This window comes from Centroberyx affinis, unplaced genomic scaffold (assembly GCF_046629955.1).
Source record: "Centroberyx affinis isolate AG114_WGS23_722 - 3 ecotype Tasmania unplaced genomic scaffold, CSIRO-AGI_Caff_v1 ptg001046l_1, whole genome shotgun sequence".
Taxonomy (NCBI): Eukaryota; Metazoa; Chordata; class Actinopteri; order Beryciformes; family Berycidae; genus Centroberyx; species Centroberyx affinis.
Window position 1 is genome coordinate 142105 of NW_027279600.1, and position 19763 is coordinate 161867.

At 45.0% G+C, this 19763-nt stretch overlaps 2 protein-coding genes across 3 annotated transcripts in view; both read right to left on the bottom strand.

Moving 5' to 3' along the window:
• Window positions 1-903: 903 nt before the first annotated feature.
• Window positions 904-8732, bottom strand: oit3 (oncoprotein induced transcript 3). Its single transcript, XM_071522947.1, has 9 exons — window positions 8666-8732; window positions 6628-7002; window positions 6380-6490; window positions 4921-5043; window positions 4675-4797; window positions 3656-3816; window positions 2523-2935; window positions 1338-1437; window positions 904-1062 (listed from the first exon to the last, which is right to left on the bottom strand). Exons 1-9 carry the CDS (start codon window positions 8721-8723, stop codon window positions 904-906), a joined length of 1623 nt encoding a protein of 540 aa, XP_071379048.1. The 5' UTR covers window positions 8724-8732.
• Window positions 8733-10355: 1623 nt separating this feature from the next.
• Window positions 10356-19763, bottom strand: part of mcu (mitochondrial calcium uniporter) — a 55749-nt gene continuing 46341 nt past the window's right edge. For both annotated transcript variants that reach the window (XM_071522944.1, XM_071522942.1), the window contains exons 4-9: window positions 17035-17205; window positions 16493-16597; window positions 16206-16366; window positions 15598-15801; window positions 14738-14854; window positions 10356-14513 (exon numbers count right to left, since the gene is read on the bottom strand). In XM_071522944.1, the coding sequence (XP_071379045.1) occupies window positions 14433-14513; window positions 14738-14854; window positions 15598-15801; window positions 16206-16366; window positions 16493-16597; window positions 17035-17205 (839 nt within the window). In that variant the 3' untranslated portion in view covers window positions 10356-14432. The remainder of the gene's footprint in view (window positions 14514-14737; window positions 14855-15597; window positions 15802-16205; window positions 16367-16492; window positions 16598-17034; window positions 17206-19763) is intronic.

The following is a 19763-nucleotide window of genomic DNA, read 5'->3' on the forward strand; positions in this document are numbered from 1 at the left end:
AGTTATCAAGCCAGACTGCACAAAACAAGCCAGTGCCATGTAAATGTAATGTAATCTATTACTGCTACTCTGTTAATGTTTGTAAGTTATTTGCCTTCTTGTTATTTTTCTATGAATAAATACATTACTAATTGTAATGTATCTGACGTGATTAAGTGCATATTAATTGCCAGAGTGATGAAGTGCATGCATAATTTCTAGGCACGGATATTTCTTTTCCACCACACAGGACTGTGTGACGTGCTCGCCAAACATCGAGAATATATACTTAGAAAATGAGGCAAAATGTATCCATGGATGTTCTACATGTATTTTTCAAATCTATGTTGGTATGAAATATAAACCATTTTCATAAATGCACTAAATCTGTAATCAGGCTTGAAAAATGCCTGCAACTCTGACCTAGAAAAACATCCTTCATGCTGTGGTAGTTACAAATGAACTGTGGCCCCTCTCCAAATGATTTCTAATAGAAATGTCAGTCACTTTAATGTCAGTAAATTGTGCTGTTGGGCAAAGCGGCAGAGGCGCACAAACTTGGTCTGTATTAACCAGAGTTCCAGCAAACCACAGCAGCGTGACTGGCATTGGGACTTGTATAGGAATGAAGGGAGGAGTGTATACACCTTTGCATGTGTGTTTGTACATGTGGGACGTTCAAAGGGACGAGCACGACTGACTCCTCTGTGTGTGTATACATACATTTCTGTGCCTATTTATTGTACACCAAATAAACTATTATGGTGGTCATCTCCCTTACTCTACAACTTTCTTTGCCTCTCTGATTTTGAGTATGTGCCTCTGTAATCCTGGCTTCAGCCTGCTGGTGGGTGCTCTTATACTACGTCATGCTCCTTCATGGTGTTTCACTGGCGTTTTTGTGTGGATGGCTGTATGTGGGTGTCACGGCTCAGGCAGGATGAAGATGGGGCCTCCGCTTAGAATCCGCTGGTTCTGAGGATCACTGGTCCAAAGCTCCCGGCGCACTCGTCCCCGACAGCGCTGAGCACAGCGAGAGTCTCCTGCCCCACATACTAGCACCCGGCAGTGGAGGAACACTTCCTGTAAACACACACACACACACACACACACACACACACACACACACACACACAGTTTAACAGCAGACAGGCTTCTTGTAAGCAGAGAGAGAGAGATGCGTAACACCACCAGCGTTCAAAAAAGAACTGCTGATTCACACACATAAGATACAATGTATGCTGTCTAGAAAAATAGTCTAAACAATATGCCACTACACAGACATAAGCATGCACCACACACACACACACACACACACACACTTGCCAGCTGGCTCCCAGCATGGTTCTCTTACTCACTCGGTTGTCCTTGCCAATGAACTTGAACACAGGGACCTGGTAGTGTTTGGAGAGTTGGTCCTTGGATGAGAACTGCCTCACTGTTTCATCTGAGATGCACCTGGAGAGGAAGCCACAGAGGGGAAAGAGTTACGCATGCAGTCAATATCTTAACACAATACTCACTGATCCAAATATATATGTTTCTAACAAGCTGCTTCATCACCGTTAGCTGCCTTCAGGCTCAGAAGCACTGTTGTATTTTTAATCGGAAATCGTGAAAATAGATTATAGCCCTGCTGTGCCGTTCTAGCATGGCGTCCATATAATAGCTAGACGAAACCTGTCTCTCCGGAGTCAGGGGAGAAACAGTTTGCCAAAATCGAGTGTTTCCCAGATGATGAGGTAGTTCTGTGTTTCGATTTCTCTACCCAAACCATTCTTCTGTTTTCTCTCCACATAAATCAGAGTGAGAGGCCACTGACACTTTTCACTTTGCATTCCACTGAGGGACTGGAGCTTTCCTGTCCTATAACTGTCAAGATGCTGACTGTAAGGTCTTGTGGGAAGGCTGCGGTAGCTTCTGATATTGTTGACGCTCATTAAGGGCTGTCTCTGTCGCAGGCCTGAAACCAATGCTGCCATTAATAACTGAGATGATACTGCTGCAAGAGATGATACTACTGCAAGTTCCATTGTACTCATGAGCAAGACACTTCAAGATTTTGTTTATTTTGGTGACATCTTTGGTGCTCAGCGCTCATTGCTGTGGTGTTTCTGCACTGCACTTCCCAGAGATCACCTCAAAGTTTGACTTTCTGTAGGTGGCGCTCTTTTCTTCGTCTGTTCAGCCGGTGGCAACCGCTGCTCATACTACTGAGATCTTCTATTTATTCCAAACAAACTGCTGTTGCTGCTTCCGGTAACTTAAAACACATCACTCCCTGTGCAGCAGAGGATTTGTCATCGAAAAGACCTACCAGACACCTGGTGCTTAGAACAGCACATACAACAAAGGCCAAAGCTTTCATGAACTGTGTTGTGTTTCATGAACTTAGGTATAGATTGAATCACTATTGTATTCTATAAATTGGTAGTAGAGAGTGCAACAGAAATCTAGTTATGTACCTACCTATTGTAACAGGTGGGGTACCAATGTGCAGAATGATGTGACATAGAGATTGATAAGAGCTCCATACTATTCACCCGTCTTTGATGAGGTAATACTTCAGGGCCTGGTCAGCCTTGGGGCTTGGTGTAGCGAAGCAGCTGTCCACCAGGGCGGCTAGCCCCTCGACCCGCTCCCTGGGCTCCACCCCAAAGAACAGGGAGTCATGCAGGCGGAGCTGGGGCGGGGCGCGGTACGGCTCAGAGAACTCGGCGCTCTTGAAGAGCTCCAGGGAGAAGGGGAAGACGCCCTCGCTGTGGCCGGCCAGCTCCAGGGCCGAGCTGCGCAGGCTTGCCTCGTAGCCGTCCGACACCTGGTACTCCCTGGGGAACTCACAGGTGACCGGGAGCAGTAGCTTGCTGGTGCGGACGATCATGTCCCTGCTGCTGCCCGGGCTGCTCTTTGGGAGGCCCGTCACCAGGTTGGTCCCCACAATCTTGTCATCAGTCACCTGGGTGTCAAGATTCAGTTTACATGGCTTCAGTGGCATTTCCAGTCAGTGATAATCTCAAAACCCACATTTAAAGGATAAGTTCAGCAATTTTGGACCTATATATAATTTGTCTCTTACATACCTGTAGTAGGCCTACTTGGACCTACAGAGAATTGACTCACAAGTCAGTGAAATGACGAGCTCCATTGCTAGGCCTTTTGCTACTAACAATGAGTCCAAATGGGATATGTCAAAAATCTCCAAAAAAGCCAGTCTGTGAAAATGATATGGCGACCAACCAACATATTTCTATCCACAGCCCGGAAAGCAGCAGCACCGCACCATTTCCACTCTGTTCCACTGTTTAGTCTTCTACCAAACTCTACCTGGCTCCATGTGCAATTGTTTACTCTCAACTCCCTCGTGGATCCTACAAATGGCTTTTTTGGGGATATTTTGACAAACCTCATTTGGACTGTTTCAACCGACAGCTGAGTTGGGGAGTCAATATTCTCTGCAGGTCAGACAAATTATATATCCAAAAGGTCCAAAATCGCCAAACTTATCCGTCAAGGTTCAACATTTTTAAGAGTCATGTAATGATCAAATATTTCTCCAAGTAATGTAATATTAATAATAATATAATCCCTTGTCCCCAAGCCGTACAGCCGTAATGAGCCCTTTGCTCATTCAGTCTCAGAACCTCTGCTACCTAAGCCCAAACTCGGCAGTTCTGACCTCCACCACGGTGCCGCAGGTCTTGAGGCTGAAGCTGAGGTTGATGTGTGTGCCGTTGGAGACGCCACGGCAAGAGGAGTTGGACAGGAACAGCTCCAACCCTCCTACCAGGTCCTTAGGGACTGACACTTTAATAGAGCTGGAGTCACACTGGACTGGCACTGCAGGTCAGGGGAGCAGACAGGCAGAGAAGAAAAGACATTTACACTGTGGAACGTGTGCATGACATACTGCGATCCCAGAGTAAGATATAATGGCACAAATCACAAGGGGCATAAAAACAGAATATGGATACAGCAGTTTAAGATAAAAACACATACAGTACATCATCATGGGATAAAAACAGACCATACAATCAGTCCATATAGCGGGAAAGCAAGATACTGTGCCATTGTAGGGATGAGATCTGGGCTATAGTTTTGAATTAATACATTTTGACAGGGAAACACAAGAGTTCTTCATCTATTCAGCCTGACACTGGATTGTCTACCTAATGGGAAAGAATAAAAGCTATCACCTAGGGTTGGACAGATATAAAACCTGCAGTGAAATTAGATTTTCTTTGCACATTTTGTTTAGTCATTTAATTGTTCAATTACTTTTCCATTTAAAGGCTTAATGTGTCCCCTACCTTTGAATGGGTGGGGTCAGCCCCCCTGAGCTACCTAAAGCCACCTAAAAGAATTTCATTAGTCTGGATTTCAGTGGTGAGTTTTAGTTTTGTATGATGGTCTAAATGTTGTTTCAGGAGTGATTCTACACTGCCATTTTGTGGGAAATTTTAGTATAAAAATGGTCAAATTGAAAGATATTGAATATTGGCACAAAATATCAGCTACAGATGACTTCTGTCTAAAAATATCAGTATTGTCCTTAAAAAACATACCCATATTGGTACTATCTACAGTACATATCAGTACCTATCTTTTTAGATAAAGTGTGCATCTTTCTCAGTCTATCTGTCAGTTTATCAGACTCTGACACACACACACACACACACACACACACACTGCTCCCACCCTGGCATGTGCGTTTGTCCTCTCCCAATTCGAGCCCTCGGGGACAGCGGCACTGATAGGAGTCCAGCAGCGAGGAGCAGCCATGGCTGCAGCCTCCATTGTTAGCGTGACAGCCTTCTATCTCTGCATGGAGCAAGACAGGGAGAGGCAGAGATAAAGCACACTGTGTGGTTCCCCGGCTTAATTATCTCTGTCCTATGCTGACTGCTGTGCCATTAAAATACCAGTAGGTCCTTATAAATATACCTCTGCAGTTGCGTCCATCCTCGTCCAGCACACGGCCCGGCCCACACTCACAACGACTGGAGCCTTTGGTGTTCACACACACCTCCGCACACCCCCCGTTCCCCTTCTCACATTCATTCACATCTGCACATGGGACACACCACACCCGGGTCAGATAGTATTTGCAAATGATTTTTGTATGCTTGGAGTATGAGAACCAGATGGGTGGGGTTTGCCCGCTCAGGTCAGTACAGATAGTGTTCCACAGAAGAGTAATAAATTGACTTTAAAATACGACTGCGAGGACAGATAAAGAAATGGTGAAAGGATGAAATGAAGGATTGAAAAAAGTGAGCGGTCGGAGGGGGGAGAAAGAGAGGGCCGACATCAATAGAGTGAAGAAAGAGACATTGATTGAGGAGAGAGAAATGAAGAAGAGAGAAGTAATTTCTCAGAGTGGGCAAGACAGATTTGCTTGATGGGTGAATAATGAGATAATGGCCGTTTTCAGGCTGGCTGGGCTCCCATAGCATACTTGTCACCCATCATTAGGTGTACAGTGCAGTGTAGTCTCAGTGAAGTGCCCTCTACCCCCCACCTCCCCACCCCGTGCTGTGCACCTCCTCCACCTTGAGTTGACTCAGCAAATACAACAGACAATTGCTTCCTCCCTCATCGGGCTTTGTTATTGTAGTATCACCCCTCCTGTTTCACTGCGTTTACATGCAAATTAATCTTCCAATATTATTTGGGGTATTTAAGCATCCAGTTAAAGAATTGACACATATAAATGTCATATCCCATTTACACTAGCCAGGATAAGTTCATATCCCAGTAATTAGAAAACCAGATATGATAGCTAGGATGACAGTTTGGGGCAGTGGAAACCTCTAGAGAAGCAGGCTTGTGAACCAGAAAGTTGCTGGTTTGAATCCCAGGGCAAACTAGGAAAATGTGGGTGAGAAGAATGATATCCCAAACGTGAGGTCATAGGTCAGGATCAACTGCAGAACAGCAGGTTGGAGCTGGTAGGGATTCAGTATCTTGCTCAAGGACACTTCAGCAGACCAGATGCTTACTTACACAGGGGCTTGAACCTGGTTTCTCTGGTTGATGGTCCTAGTCTGGATACTGAAGCAAAGACCACTTTACCCTGTTAACTGTTGGGTTATGATGTCTGTGTTCATTCTGCCTTCATGGTTATATTGTGAATATCCTATTAAAGCATGCATACAGTACATGGATATTTGGATATGAAGACGTACGTAAACAGATTATCCGGAATAAGACCTTAATTGGGATATGAACTATCTGCCAGAACAATGGGTGTGTGTGTAAATCCACCCAGTGATTTATTGCTCTTGTTATTGTTTCTCAGAGACACATTCCCAGCCTGTTCCTCTTCCATGTTCCCTCCCTTATCTTCTTCTGTTGTGCAACTTCTTTATCTGAGCTGCCTCTTCCTTGCACTCTGTCTCACCCAGGCATGTCTGTCTGTCAGGTCCCAGGACAGTTCCAGGGGGGCAGCGACACTCTGACTCGGGACACCGGGGACCTTTGCACTCCACCTCATCACAGATGTCATAGAAATCTGACACAAATACAGGGAGGGGTAAGAAAATAAAATCCTGCACATATCAATACAGCAACATACAGGGAAATCAACAAGCCACACAGTTGCAGCACACACTGAATGGACTTTTTACACATCGAGACATCCTCACTCACGGCCACAGTAAACATGGAAGCAGACTGAGGGTCTGGGTAGACGGTAGACGTAGTAGCCGCCGGCGCAGGCTTTCACTTCCACACTGGCGTTCCAGTGGCAGCAGTTGTCATTGAAGCTGGCGCACACGGACAGGGTGACGATGCCATCACGGGGCTGTGGGTGGCTGCCGTTGAGCCAGATGGGAGCGTGGGTGCCGCAGAGGTTCTCCGAGATGCAGAAGGTGGGCATGGCGTCGCCGGCCATGCCGGTGAAGCGGTACCACTCCCCCGACACGTGGCTGTCGCACAGGGGCACGCCGGAGGACTGGTTGACGTGGTACTCGGTGTTCCTCCACGGTTCGTTCAGGCTGATGTAGGCCGAGCACGGGTCCAAGGCTGAGACACATGGGTGGAGTGAGGAAGAAATGTTGGGTTAGCCAAGATGACATAATTGTAAATGTTTAGGATAAGTGAACATTGGATGCCTTTTGCTGAGGGATAGGGAGGATGGAGAGGATAGAAGTTGGGTCAGTTAGTATGATTCAAATCTCAAGCTCAGTCATTTTCTGCAGACATGAACCCCCTATCTGTTTCCATGTCCTATCTAGGCTACATCAATACTGGTCACTTGGTCAAACTTGTTACGTTGAAGCGACCTTTTGGACTGTCAAGATAAAGTATTACACCTGTTTAGTCAATTCTAATCAAACTAAGAGCCAACAGGCCGTCCACAAAGGAGTCTCCATCCAACAAGCTCTGTCAATGATGAGTCTTTTCACTGCAGCCGGTCGTGCAGAATCGGGAGTGAAATGAACGAGCTGAGTAAACAAAGTGCAACAAAACAATCGATAGCCTCTCCTCCCTCCATGCTCTGTATACCCACTCAACTGTCTAATTAAGAGCTAGACTTAAGTCCAAGCTGGCCAAGAAGACATGAGGGATGATGGGAGGGACGCAGACGAGGGTGAGAACGAGTGTTAATCACTGGGCATCAGCGGAGGGGTGGATGGTGGTTGGGTGTGAAACAGCAGGAGTGTAATGTCCCCCAGTAGCAAAGCATCTTCACTGACAGGCCAGGAGTAAGAGACATGGCAGCTTTACTGGAGCAGTACCCACCACTGCACACCACTCTGACCAATACTGTAGCCTTTCATTGCTCCATAGAAAAACACACAGATGCATGTTTACCCTGTCCTATGATATGTATCAAATTGACTTTGCAGGAGTATTTTCTGGCTCGTGTCTAAAGGAAGAACTGGAGCCAACACTGACCAGAGGTTTACGCTGAGGATAAAGCCAACAAGCAGCCTCAAGTAGCCTAACACCACCATTCCTTTCTCCATCTCTGCAGTTACAAATGCAAACATGAAAACTCACACACACACACAGGGAAAACACACTAACAACAACTCATGGTTATAGACATTTACTGACTGCACCTGAGTCCCCAAAGCTGAGAGGAAACGTTGTGGGAGCAGGGACTAATTTTATGGCCGTGAAATGATCTCACCGCACACATCATTTTCTTTGAAAGTCCCTCTGTCTTCACTCTCAACCCTCCAACCACTAATGGACAATTCATCTTGCCTCTACCTGCTCCCCGGATTACAGCATAGGGATCAATCCGCGGCCTGGGCTGCCGACAGTATAAATGGCTGTTTTTCGAGACGTACGATTGATCAATTACTCTCCGGCTAGAGCAGCACAGTGGGGGCAGAGGACACAGCTGACTCAAGCTGGTGTATGCTAATGGATGCTCTATATCTTCTAGGAGGGACTAGAATGACTTAATATGGCCATTAAGGGAACATGAGAAGACTAAAACAGCTCATCAGTATATATGAGGCTCTCCGAGACTTATCAATGTAATAGATCTGCAGTACCCATTTCATTGTTCTCCATAAGGAATCAATAGTTTGAATAGAAATCTATAAATGAAAGGTGACTGCGGATCGCTAGAGAACGATTGTTCTACAATGGTGTGATTATGATCTTATCTTACAGAGATCATGGGATACTTGTTTGTATTGAGTGTAAACATGGGAAATATTGCACTCACCTACAGCTGCAACAGCAAGTGTGTCCTGTAGCAGAATGGTTAGCAGGAACAACATCATGATGTGTTTTCTCAGGATTGAAGATGATAATCCAAGCTCCAGCCTGTGTGTGTGTGTATGTGTGTGAAGCTCTTCTGGTCCAGTCGGGGAAGCCAGTCTTTAATATGCGCCTCTTATCTCTTGGTACATGCCTGTATTTGTGTTTGTGTGTCACACTGAACGTCTGTCTCACCTTGACCCCCAGCTTCTGCTCCCCAACATCCAGTGACAGGACCATCCTCCCATTGTTTCCAGTGACTCCTATGATCCAGACTCCTATGATCCATCCTCGTCCTCTCCATCTGCAGACCCATGATCCTAAATAAAAAAAAACACAAACATATCATTCTATTACTTTCATACTGAGTTTCTTGAGTGATGATACTTTGGTTTATCTCTCCACGTGTTCTTAAATCTTCTCTCTGTCACCAATACTCTTATCCCTCCAGTTTTGCAGGGTGCGTATAGACAGAGCAATGATCTAATCTGCAGTAGTGATCTGACTTATCTGCTGAGTGTCAAGCTGAAGCATCTTTCACCCCCACCAAGATTCAGGATTTACTGTATGGCAGAGTGAGACCTTTGCTGAGGACACACTGTGCCAGTAAGAGTGAGTAAGTTCTCATCTAACCCAGAAAACATTAAAGCCTTGGCCCTCTTTCACTTAGTAGGTGCCCAAACTAACCTGACGTTCACAGTTTCTTTTTATTTTTTCTCATATGTAATTAAATCAATGGATACTTTAATCAATAAGGCTATTAGAAGAAATGAGGTGGAACATGTCAGCCTTCTTTTGTGATTACTCCTGGAAGCAGACACTGTCCTGGCCTCCTGCCTCTGTGCCACATAGGCAGATTCAGTCAGCACTCTGCTCTAGCAATGTATATCTTCTTTAACTGCACTGTGTAAAGGTAACTAGTTCTCTATTTTTCGTGATTACCTTGTTTTTTATCTTGGGTTCCATTTTGAGTTTTTGACTAAACTAGCTTCCAACTTTTATTTAGGTTAGGTTTGTTTTCAGTTTTATTAATTTGGAGTCAGTTTTAATGATTTGACTTTTGAGGTGGTGAGGTGGAAACAATTTCAAGATACTGGTAGGTGTTTTCTCTACACACTGACAGACAATAGCCTTTAAATGGGCATTACACTGTAGGTATCAATATATTACTACGGTAGTTAATTACTGGAGAGTGGAGAGTTTCTCTCCACTCCCGATCAAAATGATTCACTTTCAGTGTAAAAGATTCATTTCGATTTTTACTTTTTAGCTGTGCAGGAAAAGATTCCAGCTTCATTTTAAATGTCTTTCACACTCTTTAGTCTTTATAAAAGCTTAAATATATATTTTTTCATGGCTAGTTTTAGGCTTAGATTTAGCTTTATTAGACCATAATCAGATCATAACCATGGTGTGTTACAACATGTCCATCTTGTATATAAAAGAGTCTTTTTCCTCCCCGCAGGACTATCTTCATAGGATGTCCTGTACAGGAAGACCTGGAGGCCAAGGAGAACTGCAGGAGATGGTCAGGACCTTGACAGGCTGCTGCTTGTAAACATCTGTAATGTGTCTCATTAATCACAACGTCTTCACTACCAGATAAAACAAAAACTTCAACCGGACCACCAGCTCCAAAAACTGGATAAGGATTTTATTGATAACTGAATTACATTTCTCTTTTATACATATTTCATAAATGATACAGGATTTTACATTTTCTCTTTTTTTGCCAACATTACAGCATCAGATGTCAACAGAAAAAAAAGACCAAAAAAAATAAAAATAAAATAAAAGTAAGGTAGGAGGTCAGAATGGTACAAGATCATTTCAATCCTATATTCTGCTTCACTCTTTAGGCATTTTAAACATATTTTATTGTAAGTGCACACAAACGAGAGATATTCAAAACATAACACACGGTTTTAAAAACATAGAATAAATGTCATTGGGAGAAAGAAGGCTTGAGGTGGATGAAAATGACAGGAGCAGTGAGGTAAAGAGGGCCGTGTGGGAGGTGTTCCCCGACATGCGAGCAGAGTGCGCCCCACACCTCCCTTTGGACTCCAATCCAGGACATTAGTAACTGGGGTCAAGAGGTCACAGAGATCCCCTTAAGGTGCACCGAGGATGGAGGCTGGTTTTCCATCTATTGGGGGACTATAAATACAAGCTGCATGTCTACACGGGGGGGGGGATGGGGGTAAATGAGGGGTGTGTGAGCTGGACCAGTGATGGGGTGCAGTGGGTTGGCTGGGATTGAGTCCGATTTGGCAGGGCAGATTCTAAAGACGCGGGCCGAGACGCAGCCCCGTCCGCCGCCCTTTACATCTAGGAATCTCTACAAACAACGTTCTTAAATTATCTTTGCAGTTTTTTTTTGATAAATCATCTTTTTTATTTTTACATAATTTCCCATGTAAACATACATTCATGCAACACCCGCTTTATAATAAAGTTCCCTATATTTGATATATTTTGTTTTTAAAAAAAAAAAAAAAATGAAAGAAAAACAAAACGAAAAAAGGTAATAAAAAGGTGGATGGCGTGATAAAAAGGAGGAGGTGATGATGGAGAGAAAGAAGTGTAGAAACAGCAGTGGGGAGGATTGGACTGCAGACAGAGGGCTTAGCTCTCACTCCTCCACAGTACATCTCCAAGGAAACGCCGTCACATTGTGTGTGTGTGTGTGTGTGTATGTGTGAAAGCGTGTATGTAAATTGGCCTATTGTAGAAACAAGGGATTTAAAGCTATTGATTGCTATGAGGTGGGATGAGGGCGGAATTGATTTATACCGCTATTGACCAGCAGCGATTAGGGGCAAAGGATTCATGGATATGGTGATCTGCACTTTGCCCCCGGTACACTCGCACTCTTAAAAACATGTGGATACAACAAATAGACACGCGCACGCACACACACACACACACACAGCAGAACTGATTTCCACTGACAAACATTCAAAAAGAGCCCTCCTTAATACATCAGAAGTTGCTTTCCAATTACAACGGAGACAAACTTTCTCAATGATCTTCCCGTTATCACTTATCAGATCTTTTATACCATTTAAATCCTTTAACATCCAAAAGGCACCGTTTCCCTTGGAGATAACACACACACACACACACACACACACACACACGCCAGGTAACACACACAAGGCCAAATCCTGCCTTGAGATCAGCATGGGTAACTTGATTTTACATAAAATCATGCATTTCAATTGAAAATCTGCAGTTAAACACGGGGATCTCTGCAGCAGGATTAAGCCAGCTGTCCACACATGACAAACAAGCAGAAGATGATGTTGAACTAGTGTCTCTGTCATTGTGCTTCCCCTCACCAGAGGCGACCTGCAGTGGTCTCAGTCAGTTCAGAGTGAAAAAGCTGGCTTTGAGACCTGTTTAGACATGAACGAGTCAGAGAGAGAACAACCAATCCTCACCATGAACACAAAACTAACTGAAGCTGACAAAGGCTCGTTCGATGACAATCCCTGGAATGGACAACATAGATATGGCTTCTATAATCTTCGAAATAACCAATTGGGGTGATGAGACTTGAGCTAGATGCGGCAAAGAAAACTGTCCCAATTAAGTACAAAATTGCAACAATGCTCCTACACATTCACAAATTTCTACTGAGGGCATACCATAGCATGCAGTCTACCCTGCCTTACCATCGAGGGAGCAGGGGGCGACACAGCAACAGTGGGAGGAGAGAACTCTGACTTTGTTTCAGGATGAAAAGCCTCCTATGAATGAATGCCATGTTGTTGTATTTTTAATATGTACCCTTCTGTTATTTTTTTTGACTACTTGCTAAGCTTCATGAGGGAGGGTTACAGAAAAATTCCATGATGTAACACCTTTTGATTATTATTTTATAATCAGACATTGAAATACACATTACATGCTGCTAAACCACAGACCAGTTCATGTTAGCAAGTCTGTTAGATTCTGGAAATGGTAAGTTTACACCCGTTAGAATAATGCTTCCAATTTGGAAATAAACATGTTTTGACTGGGATATTGTACTGTAAGGCATTTACTCAAACCCCATTCCTCCATAATGTGGCTTTATTTCTTCTAAAGCCGTAATATACACAGAGCTCAACAGAAGTCTCAATCTATAGCATGCCTGCGGGTATGTCTGGAAAACACTTTAATAGCTTAACTCCTACGTTATATTTAGCATCTTCCATGGCAATCTTTGTATTCACAAAATGAGTTTAAGTTTAAAGTTTAATACATGGCCTGATCCACATTGGTATCTTATGTTGCTCCATCAATGCCATTTTCACCCTTATTTACCTTCATTGTTCTACTTTAGTGGCCATGCACAGGGGGACAGTGCTGTTCTGCAGGTATCTGTAGGTACTGTGGAATATGTTATGTGTGTTTGTTTACCGTCGAAAGATATGAAAGGTCAAGGTAGTAAATGCATATAATGTAGTGTGTGTGTGTATATGTGTGTGACAGAGACAGAGTGGGCACTGGAGTGTCGAGGGGATCCTTAATGTCAGGAGATCTTCAGGAGATGCGCATGAATTTCTAATGAAATGATGTTTGCAAGAGAGCTCCTCCCCCCACTGAAAAAAACTAGCCTCTGTTCATCTGTTTATTTGATTGTATATATATATTCTTTTTCATAACAAATATACTATGGCTTTCAAAATAAAAAGTGCCAAAATATTTTTTGGAATAAAAGAACACACAGTGATGTTTTTGTCGGTAGCACTCTCATCCTTGCGCAGACTTGGACGTCAACAGGAAGAGGAAACGAGGCGTCGTCCCCCCGCGTCCTGTGAAAGCCGAGACGGGCTCCTGTTAAAAGGTCACACTTTGGGCAGCTGTCCGTCACCCGGAGGGGGGCGTGGCCCAGGGAGGGAGGGAGGGAGGGAGGGAGGGGCAGCAGAGTTTAACCACAGGAAGATGAGGGTCCCCCAGTGGTCCGACTGCCGCGAGCCCTGGCCCTGTCCCCCATCCCTGCAGAGAGCAGCGGGCGGGGCGAGGACTTCCTTGTAAACTTTGATTCGTGGGACAGAGCCCCTCCCTGGAGCCCGCCCCATCCAAGAGCAGGCATGTGTGTGTGTGTGTGTGTGTGTGTGTGTGTGTGTGTGTGTGTGTTCACAGTTTGACTGCTAGAAAAGCAGGACAACACTGCCGTGTCGACCCGTAGGGTGGCCGGGGTCGGTGTCCCATTGTCCCCAGAATGTACCTGACACACACACACACACGCACGCACACACACTCAGAGATGGCTGTCCCTCTGCGTGTCTATGTGTGACACTTCCTGTTTGCCCCCCTGGGGTTTTTCCTGCAGGCTGTCCCCTCTGGAGTCTTGAGGCATATCCATAGTGCCCAGTTTAATTCCATCATCATCATCAGCATCATCATCATCCTTTTCGTCATCCTTGGCCGTGAGAGGGTTTCAGTTCCCGTTAATTCTCACCGTCCTTCTCTTTACGCGGTTTCACTTGCAATTTCCAACTGGAGTATTCAGTCAGGAAAGTAAAAAAAAAAGAAAAAAGAAAAAGAAAAGAAAACTACCTCCCACAGTCAAGAAAGGGATGGGCTTACTGGGTGTGGGAGGGAGGGTTAAATAGTGGGGGAAAAAGAGAGGAGCAGGGGGTTGGACGGAGAGGAGAGGGTGGGGTGGGGGGGCAGGGAGGGGGAGAGGGGGTAAGGAGGGATGTAGGAGCTCAGAGGGGAGGGCCTCACTCTTCCCATCAATCTTTACTGGCGGTGAGCTGCTGGACCGGGAGCTGGAGCTGGAGCGGGTCCCGAAGACGCTTCAGATCCAACTCCACCTGGACAGGAGAGGGGGAGAGAGAGAGAGAGAGAGAGAGAGAGAGAGAGTGAGAGAGGAGAAACATGGAGAGGAAGAGCGTGGGGAATGGTATGAAAAGAGGTCTATGTATCGTGTGTATGGCTGCTACAAATCCAAGCATTGTGTGAAATGTGTGAATCCCCAGTATGACTCCGCTGCTCCATTTGTGTCAGAAAATATACAGATTTCAGCGAGCGGCCGTACCTCAGCGATGTCATCCTTCAGCTTGTTGTACTTCTCAATGTCGAAGCGTGTCCTTTTCACCCCCTTGTGGAAGAACAGCAGATACTGTCTGTCTCTGGCATCAGGATAGATATACTCCTGCAGGTTACAAAGAGACAGAACAAACACACTGTAAGAGGAACCGGTCTCATCAGATATTCTCTATGTCCGGTTGTCTAGTCCTTGGACGAAAATCACATTGGCAAGATATCCATCTTCAACTCCCTTTCCCTTAAGTTTAACCACCAGGTAAAAAAAACCTAGAGGTGATTCTGGATGCCGAATTCAATTTCATAGCTCATGTCAACAAAGTCACCAGATCTGCTGTTTATTACCTAAAAACTATTGCTAAGGTGCGAGGTTTTATCTCTCAAGTCTACGCAGAGAAGTTAGTGGATGGTTTTATTGCCAGTAGATTAGATTACTGTAATGATCTGTTCTCTGATCTCACTAAAAAAAATAATTAATGGTCACCTACAATTTATTCAAAATGCGGCAGCACAGGTTTTAACGAGGTTGAGGACAACAGATGATATTACAGCACTTTTGAAATCACTACACTGGCTCTCAGTCAGCTCCAGAATCAATTTTAAATTTCTGTTATTGGTTTTTAAATCCCTTAACGGCTTGGCATCTGCATATTTATCTGATATGCTTGTTCCATATGAGCCAAATAGATGTCTTGGATCATGTGCCGCTGGCTTTTTAACCATCTCTACAGTGAGAACCAATATGGTTTTACACCCAAACAAAGCGCTCGAAACATGAAAGCCTCCATCAGCATCACAACATAAAATGCATGTGTGCGTTTGTATGATTTGCCATGTCTAGTTGTCTCTTACCTGGCGTGTGAGCACGAAGTAGGCATACATGGCCATGGCGGTGCCGTAGGTGATGAAGTAGGTGACGGGCTCCATGATGTCCCAGGAGTACTCCCACCAGGTCAGCCGGGCCAGGATGCCAAACTGGGTGGCCATGTACGCCATGCCGCCCCACAGCACCCAGGTGGTGCGCCGCTCTGCCTTCTTACTCAACTCATCCTTCACCTACGCAGATGTCAACAAGCAAGCAGTCAGTCAAGCCACAGCAATATCAGAACCAGACTGAGATTTTTAATGAGACACAAGTGCAATAATTCAGAATTCACATTACAGGTTTTCAGCACTGATAAGGATAGAAGCTGCTAATTATGAATATATAATTAAATTGCAAAAACAATCACATACATTTCAATATTCAGGCATTCGTCAGACACGTGACTGTGTAAAACCCTTAATGTGAATTGTGAATTATTGCGCTTGGCTGTATGCACCAAGTTGAGTCTAGACAGCAGTGAACACTAATAAACTTGAATGTCCGACAACAAGAATATCAATACGACGCCCTGGGGTGCAAATACTCTACTTGGCTGAGGACAAGTGATCGTCACACGTGTCAAAGGAAGCTAGACCTTCTCTAGGGGGCGGAGTTGAGAGTTGAGGTCCTCCAGTCGTCCAATCAGCTCCCGTTCTTTGCTGAGTTGGTGCTCCTCGATGCGCAGGGTGGTGTAGAGCTGCTGCACCAGGAACTTGACGTCGTTCAGCCTCTCTGCCTCCTCGTGGGCCAGCAGCTCTGAACACAAACACACAAAAACTGGGTTTAATGCAATCCACTAAACCACTTCTTCCTCTTATTGGAGGTGACCCTAACTGTGGGAGGAGTACAGAGTACGGCCTCTCTCTTATTGCCTGTCCTCACCTCTCCGCGGTGGCCGCACTAGGTGTGTGGTGTCATTGATGACGAGCTTGAAATCATCCAGCAGCAGGATGTCTATACCTGTGGAGGAGGCCACCCTCGCCCCATCTGGAGAAAGAGAGAAGGGGGATTCGGGGGGGGAGAGAACACCGATTGTTAGCCAGTTGAAACACCCTTCACCTCTCATGAAAATCAGACTGCTTTCTGTCTGAATTTAAATAGGCTCTGAGGGAAAGCAGATGCATTTGTACACTGGGAGTTGGAGAAGACTGGAAAGACTGGGAAGACTCTGAGTATCACTTGTTCCTGAATAATGAACCATTTGAGCAGAGCGAGGGTTGGGAAATCATTTCATGGTCAGCACAATGGTATTAAACACTGATGCAAAGCTACAAGTACCAGAATGCTTATCAAGAGTCGACATGAAAATGGATGAACACCTAAAAGCAAGTGCCAACCTGTATATACATAACTGCCAGGGGTAAACGGTGGTAGGGGTGTGTATGTGTATGTGTGTGTGTGTGTCTCTGGGTTTCGGAGCATACCTGTGGAGTAGATGGCTACCCGGTCGATGCCTCTGTCTTCTGCCTGGAGCTGTTGCAGGAAAACTCCCACACAGTCACTGAGTGGCTTAAGGGTGAACTGGCAGCGCTCTCGCCTGGACGGCAAACTGACTGAGATCACTGGCAGCCCGTTCTGATACACCACTGTCACCTCTGGGGGGGTTGCAGGAAAGAAAATGGCTGTCAGACAAATGTCTCAAATATAGAAAATGGAAACTGACATCCTATGGTCTGAATTGAATCAGGACAAAAGGCTTTCGTGTACTCCTGCTCCTGCTAATTGGAACTCACTGCTAACTTATTTAAAACTGAAGGAGATGGTCTCTCTTACAGAATTCATTGTTGAATGGTTATGAATGGTCTCTGAAGGCAAATTGAATCAGGAGCTGTATATTCTTTGTTAAGTCAAGATCTATTTAGTCTTGGCCTTTCTACTGAACGACTGCCTTTTGAACGTTCATATATTGAATTTTGAGCTTCTTACTCATGTGATTTTAACTGTAGTTTTGCTTATGGACATAGTTATCTGTTGTTTATCTGCAACTTTGATGTTAAGTTGCTTCTTACTTGACCAGATCTTTTGAATCTCAATTGGACTACCTGGTTAAATAAGGGTAAAAAATAAATTGGAACAGCATCACAGCGTTAAGTCCTGGGCTCATTTCTGGATAGACTACTACAACATTTACTACAACCAACACCAAGAAACACTACAGAGTGTGATATTCTCAAAGTGCTCTGATAGCTTTAATGTTTCTCTCTCTCTCTGTGCCAGGCAATATTCTGGTTGAGGAAATGGTGGTGTGTGGTGTAGACCCAGCAGGGGGCAGTGCAGCAGTAGCACCACCCATGGGAGATCAACAGTAAAGCTGCCAACCTAAGAAGGGGGAACAATCCTGCAGCAACTGCACAGCCTCAGACCGAACCCCCCATATCTACAATGCACTACACTCACACCAGACTTAGATCAAACAGCATTTGCAAATTATTCTTAGCGCCTAGTTTTAATCTTCTTGGGAGTACCAGCTGGGTGGGGTTTGCCAAATAGCACACTGAAATTAATGCCTTCAAGTTTAGACTATTTCAAAGTCAAGATGGTATTCTCTTTTGTGATTGGCAACTTATCTGACAGTCCCTGATGCTGTAAGCCCCACCCATCTGGTACGCCAGGCAGGTTAAAACAAACAACAAAGAATTATTTTCACTCTTTGACCAAAGTCTGGTTTGCTCCATATACAGTACCTGATATCTGCACATATTTAGCACACGAGTAGATCTCATATCAACAGTGTGCTTACACACACACACACACACACACACACACACACACACACACACACACACACACACACAAACAGAAATACACTGCATGCTGTTTTGCCAAAAATAAGCCTGCTCTGCACTGTCCTGAGGATCAATATAGTATAATATTGCTAACCTTTCCCCCACAACAGTTATGTCGATACACTGATGCCAACCATCAATATTTTTTATTTACATTGAAAGGCTAAAAATCATGATGTGTTTGAAAGACTAAGAGACCTTGAGGTGCATCTTTTCACTGCAGCTGAAAGAAAGAAAGATGGAATAATAAATCGTAACAGCCCAACACCGTGTCCTTAGTGTACAGAAAAACAGTTGTGTGGTGATATTGATCTCTTGGGAGCTCTCATCAGTACTTGCCATGATGTAGCATCACCAAGAGAAGTGTCAGTTTTGTCCCAAACACCTGTGCCACTGCACACTAACACTGCATTCTTCTACCATAATATTCCCTGATCTAGCCATAAAAATACTCTCTGATCCAGCTCTGTTGGTCCGTAACCAAACTGTGGTTATAATGAGCCTGCACAGCTTATACCATTATCATGCTGAGCGGTCCCTAATGAAACAGCGATGAATCAACACAGAGGGCTGCGAGCCCACGGCAGAGGTGATCCGGGTTGCCTTGTGCTGCACCCAACAACCTCTGCCGCCTCCTCAGGACCGCTGCAGTGAATCAGCAGAACTCGGCTTGGGCTCTCACCAAGAGCTTGGCTGGCACAGGCGATTCCAGCCAGGATCGGTTTCAAGTGTGTCTCGACCACGCTCAAAGACACAGAGATGCAGAGGCACACACATTTTTTTTCGCACCCGCTTCCTCCATCACTGAAATTGTCTCTTGCCCAATTTGTCACCTTGCCCCAAGTGCCTGCGCTCTCCCCATCCTGCACCTGTTCCCCTCCTCCTCTCCTATCCTGTCATCACAGAAACAGGGGCTCAGGGTGTGAGGATGCTGCGCCTGCCGCCTCTCTTGCTGCTCTAATGTTACAGCTATTAAAGCCCACTTTAAAATCAAATCAGCACGCTCTGCAATGCTGCTGCGTTCTCCTCTCAGCCCCCACCCCCCCACCCTGTCTCTCTTTCTCTTACTCCCTCCGTTCATGCTCTCCATCTCTACTGACTCACACAGATGAGCAGATGCTAGCCTGAGTCAGATTCCATATTAATGACTGCTGGCTGTTAACTCCAAATGAGCCGCCCCAGTCTGATCAATGCAGAGTTCCTCTCCAGTGCAGAACTCATTTGTCTCGTAGAGGGCAGACACTGTGTTTGGGTTTTCTCAGACAAGAGAAACCCAAACTTCCGGTGCGTTTAACCTCAAAGCTGATACGGCTATATGTTATGTATAATAAATCTAGCCCATTAGCATTAAAACAACGACTCACTCA